The sequence below is a fragment of the Trichosurus vulpecula genome, chromosome 2, assembly GCF_011100635.1.
Source record: "Trichosurus vulpecula isolate mTriVul1 chromosome 2, mTriVul1.pri, whole genome shotgun sequence".
Taxonomy (NCBI): Eukaryota; Metazoa; Chordata; class Mammalia; order Diprotodontia; family Phalangeridae; genus Trichosurus; species Trichosurus vulpecula.
Genome location: NC_050574.1, coordinates 372,844,943 through 372,868,695, shown reverse-complemented (window position 1 = coordinate 372,868,695; position 23,753 = coordinate 372,844,943). Strand labels below are relative to the sequence as shown.

The window sequence follows — 23,753 nt, the reverse complement described above, 5'->3', positions numbered from 1 at the left end:
AATTGTTGCTAGACCTGCGCCTCAGAAAATTTGTTCATGAGGAAGTTATTGTGGCCGAGGGATCTTCTTCCAAGACTGCTTTCTCTTTTTCCCTGTCCTCAGCTTTGATCTATGATTTCATTTGTATAGACATTTTTATTTTACTGTTTTCAGGTGAAGAAACTCATTACCAGTAAATAATTTGCACTTGCTCTGCAACTTACTGTCTTGGAGCTTAGAGTCTGGGGTCACTAAAGTTATGTGACTTGCCCAGCATTACATAGCCGTTTTGTATCAGAGACAGTACAACTGAACAACACATTTCCTTCTTCTATTCTCCTATTCAAGCTACTGTGTCCCAACTAGAATATCCCTGGATCCTTTGTTTGGCCTCTTTCTGCTGTTTCTATTTCTAAGGTCATTTCTGTATGGCTGCCTCCATTAATCCATACCTATTCACTATATTAATGTGTTATTTATGTAAATTTAGTTTATCTTTTTGTTCTGTTCCCCTAGAAATTTCAAGTTTCTTGAACAAGTACTATAGGTAATAAAAACTATTTAAATACCACCTTGCTTAGATACTACCACTATTCTAGACCTTTCCTGTGAAGGATTAAATTTTTATTTCCAGGTAGTTGGAACAGGACTCTTAGATTTCCTTTCTAAGCAAGTATGTTTTTTTCCTGCTTTGACCGTCTTAAAGACTCCTAAAATCCTTGTTCTGTAGGAGTTCCCACATGTGCTGTTTTATTCTTAATCAAATAGAATTGTATTTCATTTATTTTCTGTTCTTTGTTGCTTTTTTATTCAGCTGTTTGATGTGTTAAACTCTGATCTGGATTCAAAATGCCAAAGATGGTCACAGATTGAATCCTAATAAAATTAAAATTGAAAAACCAAGAATAAAAAAAAATGCCAAATTACCCCAAAGATAGTTCAAATTTAAACCCTTTAAATATGTTTGAATATTGCTTCCTGCTTGATCCTACTTCAAGACACAGACAACTCTTTACTACTTTAGATTTTTTTTTAAGTTGGTGTTTGCTTCAAGTTAGGACCTGCATTTTATCTCCTCTAGGCTTTTCTAGGAGAACTACCTGGATGTCTTATCTCCATAATCTCCCAGCTTTAGCATGTCTGCCGCTTTTGAATAGGCACTGTTTCCAGTAGTAGAATTACTCAATTGTCTATCAAAACAGCTAGCAGGTTTTTTTTTAACAGTTTCTTCTAAACCAAGTTAGCAGCATAAAATACTGCTATTTATACTTGCTTTCTTACAACTTTTAGGAAAATAAGCTATCTAGCAGTTAATTTCTTATAAATTTAGTTATTTGTAAGTAAATCTTAATCTAAAATGTTGCTTTGACATAATTATATCATTATTATGTTGGGCAGTTAAATGGTATAGTAGAGAGAGAGCTGGACCTGGGGTCAGGAAGACCCAAACTCAGATCTAGTTTCCGACACTTGGTAGCTATGTAACTTTGGTCAAGTCATTAATCCTCTTGTCTCCCTATGTTTCCCCAGCTGTAATGGGGATCATGATAGTACCTACCTCACAGGATTGTTGTGAGGATCAAATGAGGTATTTGTAAAACATTTTGCAAAGCTTAGAGATTTATAAATGCTAGTTATATTATAGACAAAACCCACCATAATGCTGTGAAACATCACTGTAGCTTTTGGGTAATTACTTGTACATTAGCTGTTTGGTCACTATAATGTTTTGCCTCAGGTCATATTTTTATGAAACTAACCAAATTAGGTAGGATATGACTGCATAATATTTTAATCCTGTTCTTCATTTTGAAATAAAGTTTTGGAAAGTTGTATTTTAAGAAACATCTGTAACAACCATATGCTAATAAATCTATAAGTATCTAGTATGTTTTAAAATGCCTATTTTGTTTATACTTTGAACAGATTTATTGTAAGGAAATTATTCATTTCTATTCAATATAAATTCATTTGAACAAATGTCAGTTCCCCTTTATGTGTAAGATGCTATGCCTAGGCCCCAGAGATATTAAACCAAACAAAATTGTCACTGTATTCAAAGAGCTTTCTGGAGTAAGATTTACTTACAAATAAGTAAATGATACATAATTTGAGGAGAGAGAGATAACAACTGGAGAAATTTGGGAAGATCAGATTCTCCAGAGTCACCTGATTAGAGCCTTGAAGGAAGGCAGGTATTCTACAATGGTGGGTAGGAAGTATGGAAATGGAGGGAAGAAGTATAGAGAATCCTTTCCTGGGATTGACACTTAAAGGAGGATGAGATGAGAGTACTACTTTAAAGGAATGTGTAGGGTATTTTAAGGCTATTTTAGGTGGAAAGGTTGGGGATAATGAATGAGAAGAGATTGAAGAGTATCACAGAATAGATGGGAAAGGGTGTCATCATTAGCACATGTACAAGGATTCCTCTATTTTCTGAGGAAGAGAGGGCATCGTAGCGAGAAAGAATGGGATTGGTATAGAAGGGTTTTGAAGAATGAAATAGGGGAGAAGAAAGAACTTTAAACCGATGACCTATTTTTTCCCCCCACTAAAGTAGGAGGTGAGATTGAGTAGGAATATTGAGGATAGTGTAAGGGCTTTGGGTGAAGAAGATTTTGATGATGATATACATATATTAGGAAAAAGTTATAAAGAGTGTTGTGTATTCTTTTAGTGACCAGTTGAATTTGATGGCAAATTTGTTTTGGACTCAGCTTTGTTATGTGACTTTCTCCAGAAGCCTTCAGGAACACTCTAGTTATTGTTTGTCCTTCATTTCCAAAGTGGACCAGTGACATCACAGGGTGTTGTTTTGACTCCTGTGTAAATTAGATTTGAGTGAGGCTGAGTTGCACAAAGTCATCAGCCTTACTCTCTCTTCCAGAGTCATCGAAGTCCAGTGACAAGGCAAAAGTCAGGATGACTGGCGATGGCCCAGGATGCAGTCAGTGGATAACCTTAGTGCTTGGTGTCTTCAATGGCTGACTAAACTCTAAGTACTCTATAGCCTGCTTCATGGCCACTGGAACAAATTTTTCTTATCTGACCATTCCAGCAGGGGAAGTTTTCACACGCTTGGAATAGATACCTCCTAACTCACCAAAGGGTTTGCTGCCTGTCAGTTACCCTCAACCGGATTTAGCCTGTCTGCTGAGATGATTTACTAGAGTGTGGCTGCTGTGCATGCTCCAGCTTCTTAGAGCCACAGGTGAGGGTTGCATGCCAGGCAGATACCAAAGGTGGATGAGCAGCCCTGAAAAGAGTTTGGCAAGCCTCCACACCCGATGTGCTAGTCTTCCTTGAACACCCATACACTGCAGAGCACTATAGCAAAAGTGTGGAGAAGATGGTGATGGTAAGCCACCCAGTGTTGGGATTGGTGAAGTATGGGTATCAGAAGAAAAGAAAGCAGTGGGTTCAATCAGAGGGTAAAGGAAAAGAGAACCCAGAGCCTAAGGAGTGACAGACTGAGAGAAAAGAGAAAAGTGGAGGGAGTAGAGAAATTATGATGAGAATAAAAAAGGTTTAAACGAAATAAGGTAGAGGGAAAAATAGAAATACAGGAATTTATCAGAGAGAAATTGCAGAGGTAATAGGTTATTAAGTTTAGTGAGATCTAAAATGCGACTATGCAAGACCATGAGGGAGTCAGGGCAGCTGGGTGGCTTGGTGGATAGAGTGTTGGGGCTTGGAGTCAGGAAGACTCATCTTCCTGAATTCAAATCTGGCCTCAGGCACTTACTAGCTTTGTGATCCTGGGCAAATCACTTAACCCTGTTTGTCTCAGTTTCCTCATTTATAAAATGAGCTAGAGAAGAAGATGGCAAACCACTTCAGTATATTTGCCAAGAAAACCCCGAACTGGGTCATGAAGAGTCAAACATGACTGAAAAAACTGAACAGTATGAGGGAGTGAAGATATAGGTTGTGGAAAGGTGTTTGAGGAGAGATCAGCATGTATATATGGTGAAGTCCCTGGATATGAAAGCAGGAGTTTGAGTTTCTTGAAGGCATTGACCTAGGTTCTGAAGCTGTGACAAAGATCTGGATCAAGTGATATAGATGGATAGAGTTAACCTTAAAGGAGGATAAATTGTTTAGTGATAGTATCAAAGTGATAGTCTACAACAGGGATTCTTAACCTGGAGTCCACAGTTTTTGTTTTGTTTTGTTAATGTTTGATAAGCTGTCTTTCAATATATTTAATTTTCCATTGTAATCCTATATGTTTTATTGTAGACATTTAAAAATAGTATTGTGAATTCTTATTCACTAGAATGCCAAAAAGATCCATCACACACAAAAAGATTAAGAATTCCTGCTCTAAAAGTAGCATTGAAGAGCAAGGGATATACCTACTTCTCCTCCTTGGGGGAGGGGGCAGAAAGTGGGGGATGGGACAGGAGGGCTACATGGAGGGGAAAGGGATGTACTATAGGGTCCCATCTTCCTATCAGTCAATCAAGGAACATTTTAAAAGTGTCTGCTAAGTGCCAGGATGTGAGAAGACTGTGAGAAGGGTGTGAAGATGTCAACAATAGAGTCAGAGGGCATATGGAATGGAAGAGCAGAGAGAGACAGATAAGAAAGTATGGTGAATGTTGCAGGGAGAAAGTATTTTTGCCTGAGTAGATGATGACTGTTAATTACAGGGTTAAGGAAAGCTGAAGCTGAATATTTGCCTTGACCAAGATGGAGAAGAACCAGTTCATCCACATCTTTTAAGTTTCAGTGTCATAGGATTAAAAAGCACATTCTCTGTCTTTCCTGTTTAGTTTTCACTGTCAAGGTTTTTTCCAACATTTATTTCAAGCCTGTAACATTTATCTTTTTGTTTGATTTATCATATTCCTTTAGTGTAATACTGAAATTTCTCATGATTTCTATATAAATCTACTAAGCTTTTCTTGAAAAGTTTTTGTATATGATATTTTTTGTTTTCAAAGGCTTCTTTATAACTGATAAAATTCCCATCACCTTTCCTCCAGCATATCTTTTATTTTTGCATCTCCCTGGCGGGGGGTGCAGGGGAAGTTCATCAACAAATCACCTGAGATCAAAAATATATATAGTATTTCAACACCATAGTCACCCATCTCTGCAAGAATGGGAGGGATATGCATTCTCCTTTTGGTTCCTCAGGGCTAACCTTGTCACTACAGGCCTTTTTGGTTTCAGTTTATTTTCATGTTCTTTGCATTTATACTGTGTCACTGAAATAAATGAAGTAAGTGAAATAAACAAAACCAGGAATTGTTTACCTGGTTCTGTTTATTTCACTTTGCATCATTTCAGAATTCTTTTTATGCTTGTGTCATCTTCATATTCAGCATTTTTTAACCATACAGTAATCATGCATTACATTTTTGTACCACAAAAACCACATACAAAAAGGATAGACATTCCCCATTTGATGGACAGTTTTTTTCTATTTCTTGACTATTATTAAAAAAAAAAAGCCTATGTAAATATTGTGGCATATATGGGATGTTTCTAAAGTTGATTTCTTCGGACACATACCGAACAGTTGTAGTATATGATTACAATTACATAAGCAAATACTTTCAAGTTTTGTCAACTTTACTATGGTTTTATAGTTTCTTGCAACATCCTGAAAGGTGATTACATTGAGAAAATACTGTGAAACAAAGAGGGGTTATGTCAACAAATATATTTTTGCATACGTCAGTGTTCGTGGTTTGTATATAGATACTGCAGAATAGGATATTGCTTTTCCTGTTATGTGTGAATCAAATATATTATGTAGCAAGAAGACAAACTCATGTGAAGAAATTTAGGCAATGGAGTAGGGAAACATAGCAAATTTTTGTCTGTTGGCTACCCAAAATAGAAGTAATTTGGTTGTAGAGAGTACTAGGAAAAATCATAACCTAATGTGAAAGAAAGGTATAGTAGTGATTGGAGGATTTTACCTCTCTGGACATTCTTTGGAGTTCTCCTCCTGGAAAAGCAGAGTAGCTGATAAATTTGTGACTTTTTGACAGTTTAATCTTTCAAGAGGTGGAGGAAATGTCAAGATTAATTGTTATACTGTACATGCTCCTAATTAACACAGAGAAACTGATTGCTGAACTGGAAAGGACAGGAACCTTGGGAGCTAATGGCAACTACAAAATACTTTGTGATAGTGAAGGCAAATCAAGCCAGGTGTCATCTGACATATTCTCCTAGATCTTGAGAAGTTGAATTCAGAAGATTCAGAGAAAGCGTACTTTAGATCACATAGAGTGATATTTTTTTTCCAGGGAAAATTGGTCCAAGAACAATGGGAAACTTTCAAGAATAAAATTCTGAAGACAGAAACAGAAATTATTTCGATGAGAGAGAATCTAAGGGGAGAACTTCTTAAAAAGGAGTCTGATATGACCATAAAGGGAATTTATCAACCAGCTCAGATTTTTAAAAGACATATATTGAAGTTGTAAATAATGGGAAGGTAATTAAGAATGAATTCATAAGTAGAGTCATTTTTACAGCAATAGTCAGTCAGTAAGCATTTATTATCTCCTTTGTCCCAGGCACCATTCTAATCACTGGGGACACAAAGAAAGGCAAAAGACATCCCCTGCCCTGTGAGTTATTACTCATAGGAACTATGGAATGAGGAAGAGGCTGTTACTGGGTTTCATAATGAATCACTCATTTTAAGGACCTGCTGTGGGGTAGACATTGTACTAAACCCTGGGGATATAAAGAAAGGTAAAAGACAGTCTTGACCCTAGAGGAACTCACAATCTTAATGGGGGAGACAACAGGAAAAACAGGAAATAATTAACAGGAAGAAGGAACCAGAATTAAAAGGATCTGGAAAGGCTTCATGTAGAAGATGGGATTTTAACTGGAACTTGAAGAAAGCCATGGAAACCAGGAGGCAGAAATGAGGTTGGGGAGAACATTCTGGGCAAAGGAACATCCAGAGGAAAATGCCCAGAGCCAAGAGATGTAGTGTTATGTTTGAGGAATAGTGAGGAGGCCAGTGTTACTGGATCAAAGTTCTGTGGTAGAGACTGGAAAGGTAAGAGGGGGACATAAGTTATGAAGGTCTTTGAATATCAAACAGGATTTATTTGATCCTAGAGATGATAGGGAGCGATTGGAGTTTACTGGAATGAGTGTATTTATGTGTATGTGTATGTGCGAGAAATGGTCAGACCTTCACTTTAAGAGAATTTGGTGACTGCATGGAAGATGTATTGGAGTGGGGAGAGACTTGTGGCAGGCAGACCAATCAGCTGGCTGTTTGTGGTAGTACAGAAGTCAGGTGATACAGGTCTGTACTAGAGTGGAGATGGCATATTTGGGAGATATTGCAAAGTTGAAATTCATGGGACTTATGTATGGGAGGTGAGAAAGAGTGAGAGCAGTTGAGTCTACTGGATTTAAGCAGAATGGTGGTGCCCTGAAAATAATAGGGAAATTTGGAAGGGAAGAGGGTTTTGGGGGAAAGATAATGAGTTCAGTTTGGGATATGTTGAATTTTAAGATGTCTACTGGACATCAAGTTCGAATGGGTAATAGGCAGTTGGAAATGAGAGACTGGAGGTCAGTAGAGAGATTAGGGCTGGATAAGTAGATTTGAGCATCCTCAGTACAATGTAGATGATAACTGAATCCATGAGAGCTGATGAGATTGCAAAGTGAAATAGCATAGAGGCAGAAGAGAAGAGGACCCAGAACAGAAGCCTGTGGGATACCTAGACTTATAGAAGGATTTAACATAAATTTGTAGTTGACCCAGTGGGTGGGTTGAGGGTTGGGAAATGAGGTCCAGGAACCCCAAGACTGGAGTTCCCCAGACAGAGTAGTTGAGGGGGGAGTACCCCTCAAGGACTGGAGTACTGGAGAAGGTTGGGGCTGTCTGGAATGAATTCATGGGCTCAAGCATTCTTTAAGTCAAGGTGGCAAAGATTTATTGCGTTTTTCAGCAAGTAAAGTTTACATAGGATATTTTGGGGTAACACATGTGCCAAATATGCTAATTAGTTGTTTTGGAGTGGGATTACAGAGTGGTTAAGGGGTGGTCAGTTCTTAAAGGTATATGTACTTTTTGTATCTATTACAGGTATCTTACCCAGAGTTCACTGGGAAATAGCCCAAGGAGGGGCTACATGGAGGTACGGTTTTAGGCCTGAAATGTCATTAGGTCAACTAAGGGTATGGGCTGACTGGGAAATACCCAGGCTGCTTCCATCAATGTCTTGTTAGAGAAGATAAATGTAAGGGAGTATACATGTGTCTAGGTATATATGATAGGTCAGGAAGTAATAAATATCTTTATGACCCAGTGCACAGCCAGTTAAGCACATACACAACTGGTCAAACTAATAAATTCTGCAAGTACAGCTCTCCACTGTATCAGGAAGAGAGATAAGTGTTTTGCTAGGGCATGCTGTCCTGTTTGCTAGAGAGAAACTGCTAGGACCAATGTTTTGAGACTAGGGAGAGATGTAATTTTGGAACTGGGGTGCAAGCACAGGCAGCCAGGCAGAGGCTAAGGAGAAATGTTAAAATTGGGGTCCAAGCACAGGCACCCAAGCACCCCATCAGGCACACACTTGTGATTTTTCTTCATGTTCATGTGACAGCACATGAGTAAGAATAAAGGCAGTGGTTGATGGGATTAATCCAGCATTGAGGTTTGGGAGAGCAAGATCAGATGATTGAATGTGTGTGTGAAACACCTTAGAAATCTGTAAAACACTATGAAATATGTGTGTGTGTGTGGGATTTAGCTTTGTAGTATAAAAATCGTTCTGTTACAGATATCATCAGGATATCTGGAATTCTTCCCATGTTTTGCTGCAGTGATTATCAGTTTGAAAAGATCATCTAACAATTTGAGCTGACTCCTGTATTCTGGTTAATAGAGATATTTTCCTTATACATTATTCTTTTGGGGAGATGGAGCTCATGGTTAACTAATACTTATGGTACTTTTATAACGTGAAAACACTTATGTTAAACTTTTTTTGGATACATTTTGTTCTGATTGAAGAGACGCTTTGCAACAATTACTCAAATAAGCCTTTCCTCACAGATTATATCCCCTGAAAATGTTTTATCAATTCACTTTATTTACGTTGGCCTAATCTTTATTTATTTTGTTATTTTGATTTGACTTCTTTCATACTTTCATACCATTTTTTAAAACAGATCTTCCCATATTTCTCTGATTTTCTGTATTCATCCATATGGGGTCATGAAGTGACATTAAATTTAATGTTTATAACTTGTTTAGCTACTCCTTAATTCTTGAGTGTATCATGTATTCCTAGATTTTTGATATCAAAAACAATAGTGTTATAAAAATTTTTGTATTTGTGACTCATTTCTTTCTGTTAGTGACCTCCTTAGGATATCTTCCCAATTGGGAAACCTCTAGATAAATTTGTTAACTTTTTGGACTTAATTCATACTTGTTTTCTAGAACAATTGAGAATTTATCCAGAGCTACCCTGGAAGTGAATTAAGAATGAGTTTTTGTATCTTTTTTATGTTGCTGGATGTGAGATCAGACATTATAGCTATTTTAATGTATATTTCTTTGATTTTTAGTAACTTTCTATCTTAACTTACACAGATTTTCTTTGGTAATTGTATTTTTATGTGCTCTGGGTTTTGGTAGGTTATTGGTTAATTCCCTTCTTCTCTAAGCTATGTTGCTATACTTTTGCATATACATATACCCATCACTATATATATGTTGATGTAATCTTCTTGTAGGTAGGAACTTTTTCACTTTTCTCTAGCACATGGTAGGCACTTCCTAAGTGCTTGTTGATTAACTTCTAACAATCTGAAGCATTTAATTTTCATCTTAAATGAATATTTTCTTCCTGATGTTTTTGTAAGTAAAATATTAAAAAAAAAACCAAAAAACAAAACCCTTATGGCTTTGTTTGGTATTCTGCAGGTTTAAGGAAGTGATAGATGGTGTTTTTTTTTTTAATTGTTTTGGTTTCTCCAAGCAGAAGTAGTTTTGCAGTCTTTTGGCTTATCTGTCTTCCCCTGGGTGGTGCCACCGCCCGCCTCCCCCCCCCCCCCCCCCCCCCCCCCCCCCGTTATGTAGCAAATAATAGTGAAGACAGTAGGTAATCCTTGCATTGCTCCTGATTTGTCTCCTAAAGTTTCTAATGTTTCTTTGGTGATAATAGTGTCAGCTCTTGGTTTTATTTAGGTTTAGTTAGAAAGCTAAAAATATTAAATGCCACCGTTATAGGTTCTAACTCAAATACTATAGTTAGAGAAATCTGAACACATGTTGCCAAAAAATGAAGACTAAATAATTTTATTGTGAGGAAGAGGTTGGTCAAGGAAAAGGAAAAAAAATGAGACAACATACACTTAGATTTGTAGGATACTGCAAATGCTTGGTAGAAAGATAAAATTTCTCTCTCTTTTTAAGCACTTAATAACAAAATAGCATCAATTGCACATATCCTAAAAAAAAGTCTTATAAACCAGTGAACTCATACATAGAAAACAAGAATAACAGAAAGGACACTGAAAATCAAAGAATAAAGAAAATAGAAGACTATTGAGCTAGGAAGTTAAGCTGAGTTTCTTTGGGACAAGCTATAATTGAGAAAAAACAAATTATCAATATCTAATTAGGCAGAAATTTACAATGTATGTAATAGATATGGGGAAAATTATCAGAAACTTATTAACAATTTATGCTACTGACAAAAACATAAGATACTCAAACGAACAAAATAGGAATAGAGAATCTAAATATCATCTGAGAGAAATTGTGTAAGCCATAAATGAATTCTCACAGCAATGAAGTTACATGTGAAATCCATCAAGAAAGGGGGGAAAAAGTACTCCCCCCGTTTGTCTCTTTATCTCTCTCTGAGTCCAAGTTTTACAGAATAAATCCTTTTATTAAGTGGATTTCTTCTGTGAAGTTTGGAGTCAGTCAGAGGGTGGCACTTGAGAACCTAGAGGGATGTGGCCTTGAGGCCACAGGTTACCCACCCTTGATGATCCAAGTGAAGGGTAGGAGAACCCTTTAAAGAATTCCAAGACAAAGCATTTTAAATTTCAATCACAGGCACTTAGTGGACACCTACTAACTATGGGCCGGGCACTATACTAACCATTGGGAATGTAATGACAAAAAATGAAATAAATATACCCTGCTGTCCAGGAGCTTACGTTCTCCCCACTCCACCCCCATTTGTAGTTGTCTTTTCCCCCATTCAATTGGTCTGCTGAGCATAGCCTAAAATTTTTAGTCAGTAACACTTTTTGACACAGTGATAGCGTCAGTCTTTGGCTAAAAGTGTTAACTTTAAAAAATATATATATTCATTCATGGTATACAATATTTAATCTCTTGTCTCTATGCCTTTGCAGAGACTGTCCTTTATATTCTTTCTTTAAAAAAAAAAAGAATATTTTTTCCCCAATTACATGTAAGGATAATTTTTGCCGTTCATTTTTTTTTTTTAAATTTTGAGTTCGAAGTTTTCTCCCTCATCTCCCCCCTCCGTGAGACCAACATGCGTTCTTTAAGGAAAGAAAGGTATGTGTATACATAGATACAGAATAGATAGAGGCAGACCAAATGTAAGATAAAAATAGTTGCAACATAACTAATATCTAATGTAGCAACTGACAGGATCCAGACAGAGGCATTATTTAGGATATAGGTTCTTAACTTGTACTCTGTAAACTTGTTTTAAAAAATGTTTTGATAACTGAATTTTAGTAGAATTGATTGATTTCCTTTGTAATCCTATACATTTTACTTTTATGTATTTACAAACATTATTCCAGTAAAGGGTCCATGACACAAAAAAAGTTAAGAACCTCTGGCTTAGAAGATAGTGCTTGAGCTGTATCTTGAAGGAAGTGAGGAGACAGTGTATTCCAGGGTCACTTCTAAGGCAAGGAAGTGAAGTTTTATATATGAACAGCAGGCAGCTAGGTGACACAGTGGATAGAATGCTAGGCTTGTCATCGGGGAGACTCATCTTCCTGAGTTCAAATTTGGCCTCAGACACTTAATGCTTTATGACCCCAGGCAAGTCATTTACTCCATTCACCTCAGTTCCTCATCTCTAAAATGAGATGGAGAAGAAAATGGCCAACCATTCCAGTATCTTTGCGCCCACCCCCCACCCACCCCCCCCCCCCCCCCCCCAAAAAAAAAGAAAGAAAAGCAAAAACAAAAGCTACAACAACCAACTCACATGGGGTCATGAAGTCAGACATGACTGAGCAACAATATGAGCATTATTGGGATGGCCAGTTTGGCTGAACTACAGAGTACAAGCCAGCCAGATAGTGCCATACATTGTGCTAAGTGGTTGTGTGTTTTTTTTTTTTTTTAACAAATATTGACTCAGTTTATCCTCACAACAACTCTGGAAAGTAGATGTGATGATTATTTCTATTTTATAGCTGAGGAAACTGACGCTGATAGATTTAGTTATTTGTCCAGGGTCACGCAGCCGGTAACTTAGAGGCCAGAGTTGAATTTAGGTCTTTCTGACTCCAGGCCCAGAGCTATATCCAGTGAGCCACTTAGCTAGAAAGAGTACAAGAAGGGGAGTAATGTTTAAGGAAGCTAGAATCTCTTTTGTGGTGGGTTTTTTTAAAACAAAATTTTTTTTATTTAGTATTTTTAGTTTTCAACGTTGATTTCCACAAGATTTTGAGTTACAGATTTTCTCTTCATTTCTACCCTCTCACCATCTTAAGATGGCATAAATTCTGATTGCCCCTTTCCCTAGTCTTCTTTCCCTTCTATCACCCTACTCCTTCACCACCACCGCTCTCCCCATCCACTTTCCCCTTACTTTTCTTGCTGGGTGAGATAGATTTCTATACCCCATTGCCTGTATATCTTTATTTCCCAGTTGTATGTAAAAACAACTTTTTAAAAAAAATTTGCTTTTAGAACTTTGAGTTCCAAATTCTCTCCCTTCTTCCCTCCCCACCGCCCCTCCTTGAGAAGGCAAGTAATTCGACATAGGCTGTGGTGGGTTTTAAAAGCCAACTAGAGAGATTTATAAATTTATCTTGGAGGCAATAGGGAAACACTGTCCTTAAAGAAAATCACACTTAGGTTTGTATGGAGGATGGATTGAACCATTATTGCCATATTGCTGAGGAGATATGATATGTCGTCTGACCTAAATTTGATCTGTGAAATTGCATTTTCCAGCAATAGCGACTCTCACGTAATGCTTACCAATTTACAGTTTTTGTGCATTGATAGAACAGGGTTTCCACATTGACAAAATTATAGATAACTGAAGTAATAAAATCTGAAAATCCAGTATTAGAGTAGTTCATATAACAGAAGGCTTTTTGAAGTGTTTCTCTAAATGAAAATCACCTTAGTACATTTAAAGTACAAAGACTCACTTAAAATAATTTTTAGTTCGAATTTTTTTTTAGGACATATTGTCTAATGGCATAGAAATGACATTCAGTTTTGAAAGGTCCTGAATGAAGTTAAAAATCCAAATAAATATCAAATGATTCACATTAGGAGAATATAAATTTTTCCTCATAATCTTCTTTTCTTTTCATAGGAGAGACTTCAGCATGCAAACCTTCATCTGTTCGCCTTGCACCATCATTTTCATTCCATGCCGCTGGTCTTCAGATGGCTGGACAAATGCCCCATTCACATCAGCAGTACAGTGACCGCCGTCAGCCAAACATAAATGACCAACAGGTTTCTGCCTTATCTTATACTGACCAGATTCAACAGCCTCTAACTAACCAGGTATGTTTGTGTCATATTAGATTTTGGGATGACAGTTTATCGTTGCCTTAAAATTTGAGAAAATAAGAAATATGAGTGGTTTGATTGGCTTAGTTGAATTTGTTTTCCTGCAAATTATGCAAGGTTCCAAATGTTTATTTTGTTAAACTATTTTCAGTGAAATCAAATTACGTTTTTTTAGTTAAAGAAAATATACATTCTTCTGTCAGAGGAGAAACGTTAGTCCAAAAATATTTTTCGTAAAATTGTGTCACTTGAACTAATCACTTGGTTTCTTAGAAGGTGAAAGCAGGTCATGATTTATTATAGTAGAACATTCAATTATCCTGTTAGTACAAGTTGCCCTCTAAACAACCTGCATCTCTAAAGTGAAACATCATCAAAGGAAAAAAATTAAATTAAAAAACAAAACATTTCTTTACTTTTACTATAGCAATATAGCTACAATTGCTTTATAATTTTTTATATTTGCTTATGCTCTTTTTACATCACTTTCACTTTATATCACCAGTGACTTTCCTTTCACTCACAAAACCTGGTGGAACCCTCTCTCATTTAATAAGTGTAGTCAAAACATTCACCATGTCTGAAAAGGCATGCCTCATTCCAGATCTCCGCCTACTATCTTTCTGCTCTCAGGCAGGAAACATGCTTCAGTGTCAGAGAAAATTCTTTAACAGTTCAATCTAATGAAATAACTTCATAGCAATGAGTGATATGTGTCTTAGAACAGTGCTGCTAGGCCATGTGGCAAATTATAGCAGTATTGATAATTCCTAAAATTCATTTTTGGAAGTGAATGGATGATCAGATATAAATTGGTGTTACATCCCTCGGCAAATAACTGTTTCATAGTATTGGAATGTTAGTCCTGGAAGGAACCATCAAGATAATGAAACTGAAGCCTGTGTAGAAGAACTGACTTTCCAGTGTCACACTGGAAAGTAAGGGACATGGCCAGAATGTATTATGAATTATTGGTATTATTTTCAGTGTGCATTTCCTTTGCAGAAATCTTTTTGAGGGTTAGTTCCACATAATCCAGGCAAATATAACTACAGTATGTCACAATATATTGAAAGCAAACTAACTAGTGAGGATGCCAGTGGTGTCTACTATCTGAGAAGCAGCTACGGGTACTAGACTTGAAATCAAGAAGACCTTGGTTCAAATCCTGCATCAGATACTCAGTAGCGCATTAATGCTGGGCTAGTCTCTGCTCCAGGTTCCTTTCTCATCTATAAAATTAGTTGGTTCCACTCAATAGCCTTTGAAGTATTTTCTGGCTCTAAATTTATGATCCTCTAGGATATCTTGTGTGACACTTGACTTTGACATGAAGATTGAATGAGGGCACCAGTCAGTATAGTACATTTTAGTAAAGCATTTTACTTTAAAAAAAATTCTTTATCTTTTTAGACAAAAATAAATATAAAGAAAAGTCCTAATGTTTTCTTCCCTCACTCTAATCTGGATCCTTTTCACACCATATTTTGGGAGAAATATTTATTTCTTGAGAAACTAAAAAGTAGGTTTTTAATATAGTTCCAATTATGTTAGTTTATATGCTTGTTAGTGATTTGCACTTATTTTTTAAAACTGTTACTATCATCTGACCACTTAGCAACTGAGAAATCATGCCATATTTCATAAACATATTAATTTCAAATAGTTTCTAGATGTTAAGTGTCGCTCATATCAGTGATGCCTGATGTGAAGATTTTACTCAACCTTCCTTTTTTTCTGCCAGCATTGATTTGCTCATTCAAAAAACATTTTTAATTTTTATATAATCATCAAGAATATTTTGTCTTTTATGAGTTCCCTGATCCCTTGTTTGGTTATAAAATCTTCCTCTGTCTATAGTTATGAAAGAAGGAACTTAACTTTTTGCTCTAATTTATTTTATGGTGTGAATTTATATTTAGATCATTTACTTTGTTTATGAAACTACTAAATTTCTATTCATACCGTTTTCTGGAAAAAGTTAATTTTAGAACTCTCCTGAATGTTTGTCTTTGCTTCCTTCTGAACTTCTTTCTCTTTCCTCTGTGTACTCTTTAAAACTTTCAACTTGTTTTTTCTTCTTTTTTCTTAAAGCACCATCAATAATACAGAAATAGAAGGAAAAAATAATCCTTGCTATAAATTAGCATAGTCAAGCAAAACAAATCTGTACAAAAATGAATTTCTCTTTCCACACACTGAGTCAAGTTTCTGTCAGGTAATAAGTAGCATGCTTCATCATATAGTTTCTTTGATCAGAGTTTCTAAAGTCTTTCAAAGTTTTTTTTCTTTTAATGTTGTCCTTATATAAGTTCTCTTGGTTCTGCTTATTTCATATTGCATCAGTTCCTACTTTCTGTGATTCTCTGAAATAATATCTTCAGTAATTTCTTATTGTTGGAATAATATTCCCTTATATTCACATACAAGTTTGTTCAGCCGCTCCCCAATTCATGGCTACCTCTTTTGATTTCCAGTTCTTTGCTTTTCTTTTAAGCTCCCCAACTTTGTTATCAGAGAGTTTACTTTGTTGACTCCACAATGTTATCTGTTCTCTTGTTTCCTCTCTTCTCCCTCTCCCTTCCCTCTTTCTGCCTATCTCTATCCTCCCACCCACCCTCAACCCCGCCAATTTTTTTCTTTTGAGAGTTTGTGTTTTTGAGACTGAGTCTTTCTAACTCAGGCTACAAGTGCAGCTGCCATTTATGAACTGGATAGAATTACTGATCAGCACAGGAGCTTTGACATGTCCTATTTTTCTTACCTGAGCCAGTTTGCCTTTTTTAAACAACCTGATGGCCCCTTATTTATTGATTCTGGACTTAAGTATGGACACCTTTCAGGATAGCAGTTGGGTAAAGCTCAGAACTCTCAAAATCCTTGAGGGCAGAATCTCTTTGTTTCTCTCTATCACCAGTGCTTAGCCCAGTGCCTGGTACCCATTAGCTGCTTAGTAAATGTTTATTGACTGACCCACCAACCTCAGTCTCCTTGGTGGCAGGGATTACTTGCCCCCACCAGCCTTTGCCTTCTTGGAAGCAGGGATTACTTCAAGTTACCACACCCAATTTATTATCTTCTCTTTCATTCATCTTTTTCCTATCCCCTTCAGTTTCCACAATAAATTTGATATATTTCTGCACTATATTCTTACTATGTATATGTATGCACTTGCATGAGTATGCATCCCTTTTTTGTCTGAAGTCCAGGTTCATTTAAAAGTGAGGGTCATCTGATTCCCGACCCTCTTACCCTGCCTTTGTTATTTGTATACTCTTCTCTCACACCCCAATTATAAGTAATAGCTAATACTACCCATTCCTCTTTTCTACAACCTCTCTTTTCTTTCCCCTTTTAAAACTCTCAGAATGGAACCAGTCCACACCTGGCACCCTCCCCTACCACGACCACCCTTCTCTCATTACTCTTTGAAGATATTGAGGTTTTAAGAGACACTTGTTTCTTCTCTTATTAAAATACTAGCTTTTTATCATTAAACATCCGCTTGTGATTGCTCACATGTATTTCTTTCTAGATCTTTTATTTGCATTTTAGGAACTAGAATGCTTGCTAGGGCACTATTTTACAAAAGTTCTGAAAAGATCAATTTTTACCCCTGTAGATGAAACTGAACTTCGCAGGGTAAATGATTCTTGGTTGCAAGCTTATCACTTGCCTTTTGGTATATTGTATTCCCAGATGTCTCCTCATTTATAGCAGAAGCTGCTAAGTCTTGTAGGATCCTGAGGTTATTCTAACTTGTTACTTGAGTCCTTTTTTGCTTCTTGGAAGTATTTTTTTTCTGTAACATTGGAGCTCAGAATTTTGTCTTTGGCATTCCTAGGATTTTTACTTTTGGGGTGTGTGTGTGTGTGTGTGTGTGTGTGTTTTTAAGGAGGTGATCAGTGGGCTCTTTCAATCTTCATTTTACCCTCCAATTATAATAGCTTTCTGCAATTTTCATTTGTAATTTACTTTTAAATTTTTTTAAAATCATGGTTTTTAGGCAATTGTTTGATTTTAAAACAAAGATATGACCTGTTTTCCTGGCTTGTATTTTCTTCTGTTTTTTTTTCCAGTGTTTTAATTTTGTTTTATTTCTTGCTGTCGGATGGAATGGAATAATTGATTTTTGTTTGGTTTAGTCTAATTTTCAGGGAGCCTATTATTTTGGTGAGATTTACCACTTTTTGTTCTTCAAAACTCTCCTCCTAGGACTTTTATTTCATTGTTTAAATCTCTTGCTTCATTTCTTCTGGTTATTCATGTCATCCTTTTAGAAAAAACTTTTTTTTCCCTTTGAGTTAATATTTTTAGTGCTTATGATGCTACTTTTTCTAAGTTGGATTTTTTGGCATCTCTGAATCTATAGTAAGTTACCAGAGAATTGTGTCTTCAGTTTCCTTATCCTTTTTTCCTTAGAGGCTGAAGGACTTTGGGAACCTTGGGGTTTTGTTCTAGGACCAAGCTCTGCTTTTTCCTTCACCTTTGGTTTGGGGTGGTTGTCATATTTGGTCTTGATCTAGGTTGCCTTCATTCATGCACTGACTCTTAATTCTTAGAGGTAGGTCCTTTTGTGTCTTTGAGGTTCAGAGCACTGAATATTCAGGACTTTGGAATCTTAGCTTGGTGCTGGAGTGGTCTAGTCTGAGTGTTGGCATTGCCATTCCCATTATCTTCTAAGATTTATGGTATAGGTTCTCTACCACCCTGGGGCTTTTTTGAATGAACTTTTCACTCTTGCTATTTCTGAATTCAGAGACTTAGTATACAGGTGTCTCTTTCCCATTTCTGTTTATGCTGGGAGGCCTCATACCTGTTTATTAGTACTAGCACTGGCTTTTCTGGCAGCTTTCTTTCACACTGCCCTTGGGTATTTGATGTTGCTTCTCATTGGACTTTTGGATCATTATTCAGTCTGGTATAACTTTTGGCATGTTTGCTGGATTGGGCTGCTTGCCCTCTATTTTTGCAGCTATCTTAGCTCCTTATTCAAGATTTATATACATATAATCGTAACATACTACAATAAATAATTATACGGGTGTCCATTATTCCTGTCTATAGACTATTGTCTTAACAAATCTAAAGGTTAGTGATTTTCTCCCTTTCCCTCTCTTCCCCCTTCCCCATGACAGCTTGCAATCTGATATAGGCTCTACTTATGCATTCATACTAAATGTATTTTCACATTAGTCATGATGTAAAGAAGAATTGGAACTAATGGGGAGAAACCACGAGAAAGGAGAAACAAAGCAATAAAAGAAAAGGAGAGCAAATAGTATGTTTCCACCTGCATTCAGACTCCAGTGTTTTTTTTTCTGGATGTGGACAGCATTTTCCATTGTTAGTCTTTTGTTGGTTTCTTAGATCCTTGCATTTCTGAGAAGACACAAGTCTATCAAAGTCATTCATTGCACAGTGTGGTTGTTACTGTGTACAATGTTCTCTTGGTTCTGCTCATTTCACTCAGTATCAGTTCATATAAGTCTTTCCAGGTTTTTCTGAAGTCCTCTTCCTCATCATTTCTTGTAGCACAATTGTATTCCATTACATGCATTTATCACAACTTGTTCAGCCATTCCTCAATTGATTGACATCCTCTCAATTTCCAATTCTTTGCCACCACTAAAAGAGCTGCTATAAATATTTTTGTACATGTGGGTCCTTTTCCTATTTATGATCTCTTTGGAATATAGACCTAGAAGTGTTATTGCTGGGTCAAAGAGTATACACAATTTTACAGCCCTTTGGGCATACTTCCAAATTGCTCTCTGGAATGGTTGGATCAGTTTACAACTCCCAACAGTGTGTTAGTACTGCAATCAGAAACCCCTCTTTTCTTTCTTTTGTTTATTTTTAAAATAAAGAATTCTTCATTTTTGCTTAGAACCTTGAGTGTACGCACGGCCAGGTATTCTTTCAGCTTCTTTGTGAGGGAGATTAACGTGAAATGGTGTTTTGTTTTGTTTTTAAAAGATTTTATCTAGCAACATTCACTTAAAAATGCTCAGAGAGGCCTGGGTTACATATTTCCCACTGTTTGATTTTTGCTATCCAGGCATATACTCGGGGATGTTTTTCTTTCTTTCTTTTTTTTTTTTTAACACACATCCTTGACCCAAATTCAATTTATTTCTCTTTGGTCTCTGGGGAGGCATAAGTAATGTCCTTTTACTTTCTTCTCCAGGGCCATGCAATAAAGTCTCAAAACAGCCAGTGTTCCACTATCATATGCAATTCCAAACGTACAGATGAAAATCACTTCAAATACAGAGTTTTGCAAATTCAGTGAACAAGAAACATTCACAAAATTCCCCAAATAAGCTGATAAAACACAAAGCATTTTACAGAGTTTATAATATCTCTGCTTGCTTAGCCTTAGGCTTATAGGGCCTTTCTTAATTCACAAGCAAAAGAAAGAGCAAAGATAAAACTGACTTCTGTCTCTAGGAGTGCCCAACAAAGTGAAAGGCCCAATTTTATCCCAGACAAAGTCTCACATATAACATATACTGCCATGGCCCTTACTGCCTGGAAGGCCGGGTAGATTAGATTTCACTCCACTCCCAGCATTCTCCAGTACCTTTAAGGCAGTTTGGGGGTATCCAGGCATTCTGCAAATGGCTCTAGCCTCCACCGGCAGCATTCTTCTTAAGTGTAGGGGATGGTCCCCTGCACCCAGTTCCATTAGCCACTAGCAATTTGGACTAGTATTTAAAAAGGAATATTTACATCAGATGGTATAATCTTATTTTTCCAATACATAGGAGGCATAGTTATCCCCCCTTCCTCCTTCCTCATCCCCTCGTTTGTAATACTTCAGTCTTTGGGAGGGCGATTAGGTTCACAATTCAGTTCAGTTCTCATAGATCACAGCCTCAGTCCCAAGTCCCAAGCACCCTAGCTTCTCAATGCTTCCATGATGGACTGGTTGACTGCACCATTATACCTGTAATTATGCCTCCAAGGTATGGCTCAAACTGTTGGGTCCGTAGGGATCATTCTGGTACCTGAAACAGAACAAGAAACACAGAACAGAAACAGGCACCCTCAGTTCCATTTCTAGAAGCTTGAATAAGAGAGGGAGAACTAGAAGAACGAAGTCTTTCTTCTCTCACCAGTTCAGTTCATTGCACCCACACTGTGGTTGAAATGGTATCTTCATCCTGTGCAGAAAAAGTGGTGGAAAATAGCTGAAATAGTTTTGATAAACTGGAAGCTTGACTCATTTTCATGGACAGCAAGAAAACTTCATACTCCAGTAACAGGAGAGGAGAATTTTAGACTGGAAACTCTTGGATATAAGGTTGTATACCTTTCCCAGACTTCTCTTGCTGTCATTTCTGCCTGATAGGCTCTTGAAATTTGTCAAGTGGCTTTTTGTGGTAAACCTTGAAATCAACCACCATTTAAAAATATCACAATATCATTTTATTAAAATAATATATCTATTTGGGGGCCAGTTATCTATACATTATATTAATAATTTTTTTGTTATTGACATTTTTCATTTTTATGTCATTTCTAAACATTTCCCTCTCCCTCTTCTTCTCTTTCCATAGAGCTATCCTCTGTAACAAATACAACAAAAAAAAATACAGTTCCCAAAACTTACCAACATGTTAACTAAATTTGACCATGTATGTAGTATTCCCTCATTCCATCCTTACCTCTGCAAAGAAGACCGGGAAATATGTTTTCTTCTTTCTCCTTTGAGGCCAAACTTACTCGTTATAATTATGCAACCTTCAGTTTCTTTTTTATTGTTGTTCTTTCTACTTACATCATTGAAATTATTGTGTATATTCCTCTCCCAGTTCTACTTACTTAATTTTGTATTAATGTAATTTTTCCTGTGTTGGTCTGTATTCTTCATAGTTATTATGTGAAATAGTTTTCCATTACATTAATATATTTACAGTTTAGCCGTTCCCAAGTCATTGGACATCTGATCTGTTTCCATTTCTTTTATTTATACAAAGCATGCAACTACAAATATTTTAGTATATTTAAGACTACTTGACTATTTGTGAGGTCACTGAGTCAAAATGTGTGGACCTTTTAGTCATTTTCTTAGTCTTATTCCAAAATTGCTTCTTAGAATGATCATAGCTCCACCACCACTGTATTGTATTTTGTCTTTTTGTAACCCCTTCAACATTGGCTATTCCCATTTTTTTGTTATTTGATTTGAATTTGTCTTAATTAGTGGTTATTTATAATAATATTTTATGTTATTGCTAATTGTTTACCATGTTTCTTTGGGAATTGTTGCTGACCAGTTAGCCATTGAAGAAGAGCTTTTTGTTTGTACATGATTAGGGTTATTTCCCTGTATATCTTAGATATCAGGTGCCCTAATCAAAGATTTGGTATAAAGATTTTTTCCCCCAGTCAGTCCAATAATTACATGTCCACAAATTCCTATTTAGTTATATACTGGGTCAGTGTGTTGTCTGGTTGGCAAACACTCTTTGCCACAGATAGCTGCATGTAGTCCCTGTAATAAGATTCTCTTATGCCAGCTGTTTCTAGATGATTACCTTATTCAGGGATCTGAGCAGAAGGAAGATGTTGCCCTTACTGTGAGGAAGTCCACAATATCCCTTAGTATTTTATCTGTGTTAGGGCTTGGGGTTATATTCTCAGTGCTGCAGGGTTGTGACAGCAGCAGAGAACATTCTCAGCTAACAAATTTAAATGACTGCATTGAATTAAATGATGAACAGTTGCCTTGAAAAATGTGTATGTTTGTATTCGTGATGAGTGAAAACCCTAAGAGACAGAGTTACTGGGTAATTAATAATTTATTAATTAGACTAGCTAATAATCGATAAATTGATGGTAAGTGGTTTCTCTCAGTAACCAAAGACAAACCATGGAGACACTGAATGCTTTAAATACCTTTGTAAAAGGGATGCCCCAGACAAGAGAAATCAGTCTTAATTGGTGTACATTTAATGAGGAGGTGGGCCAGAAGTCTTCAGCTCCTCCTGTTGAGTACATGGCTTGAACATGAGACTTAGCCACCTCCAGCAATCTGGACAGAGGAATTCATCTCCACCCAGACCACTCTGGTTGGTTTCTTCTTTGTGAGCTGGGTGCCCCTAGACTCCATTGGAAGGGTGCAAGGACAGGGACTCATTTCCTTGGGGCAAGAATTCACCTAGGTTAGATTCTGCTTACACTCTAAACATAAGCAAAGTCTCCTAGTTGGATGGGGTTAGGGTTAGCATGTTCCCTGAGGGGGTGTGGACATCTCCTCAGTCTGCTGTGTCCTTCAGAGACTGACTGACTGACCTACAGGGGCTGGGCCCTAAATAAAGGAAATAAAGGAGAAAAAAGCCTTAATCCTAATTTAGTAATTGGATGTTAATGTAATAGTTAATATAATAATTTCATTCATATGCACAGACATGCACAGACATGAATTTTAATTTTTAATTGTAGGTATAGTTAATGTAGTTTAGTTAAAAGTGCTAGTCTTTTTTGTCTATTTAAGGTGATACCTGATATTGTCATGTTACAGAGACGGATGCCCCAAACCTTCCGTGATCCAGCAACTGCTCCTCTGAGGAAACTCTCTGTTGACTTGATCAAAACATACAAACATATTAATGAGGTAAGTAAGTAAATTGTTTATTTGACACCAACATGATTTTGGTAAAGAGGTTGAAAGTTCTGTAGAAAACCATTTTGTGAGTAATAGAGGCTACAAAGTTTTCCCTAATTGTCATAGTGATGATGAATTTGAAAGCCTTAGTAAAGAATGACAGTTACTCCATGGGTTTAAAAAAATTAATATTTAAGTTATGTAAGGCAATGTATTAAAGTGGAAAAAACATTTCCCTTGGAGTCAGAGGTTTGGGGTTTAAATGCTTTTTCTGACAACTTATTCCTTGGACAAGTCAAGTACCCTCCCTGGGTTTCACTCTGCTCATCTTTAAAATGAGTAGGTTCAACTACACAGCTTCTGAGGTCTGTTCCAGCT

At 36.7% G+C, this 23,753-nt stretch overlaps 1 protein-coding gene across 3 annotated transcripts in view; it reads left to right on the top strand.

The window, feature by feature from the left end:
• The window catches only part of DYRK1A (dual specificity tyrosine phosphorylation regulated kinase 1A), a 217,338-nt gene that overhangs the window by 148,968 nt on the left and 44,617 nt on the right, over positions 1–23,753 (top strand). For 2 of the 3 annotated variants that reach the window (XM_036744389.1, XM_036744391.1), the window contains 2 exons: positions 13,557–13,753; positions 23,265–23,384. In XM_036744389.1, coding sequence (XP_036600284.1) covers positions 13,557–13,753; positions 23,265–23,384 — 317 coding nt within the window. The remainder of the gene's footprint in view (positions 1–13,556; positions 13,754–23,264; positions 23,385–23,753) is intronic. The other variant, XM_036744390.1, reaches the window with a different exon arrangement.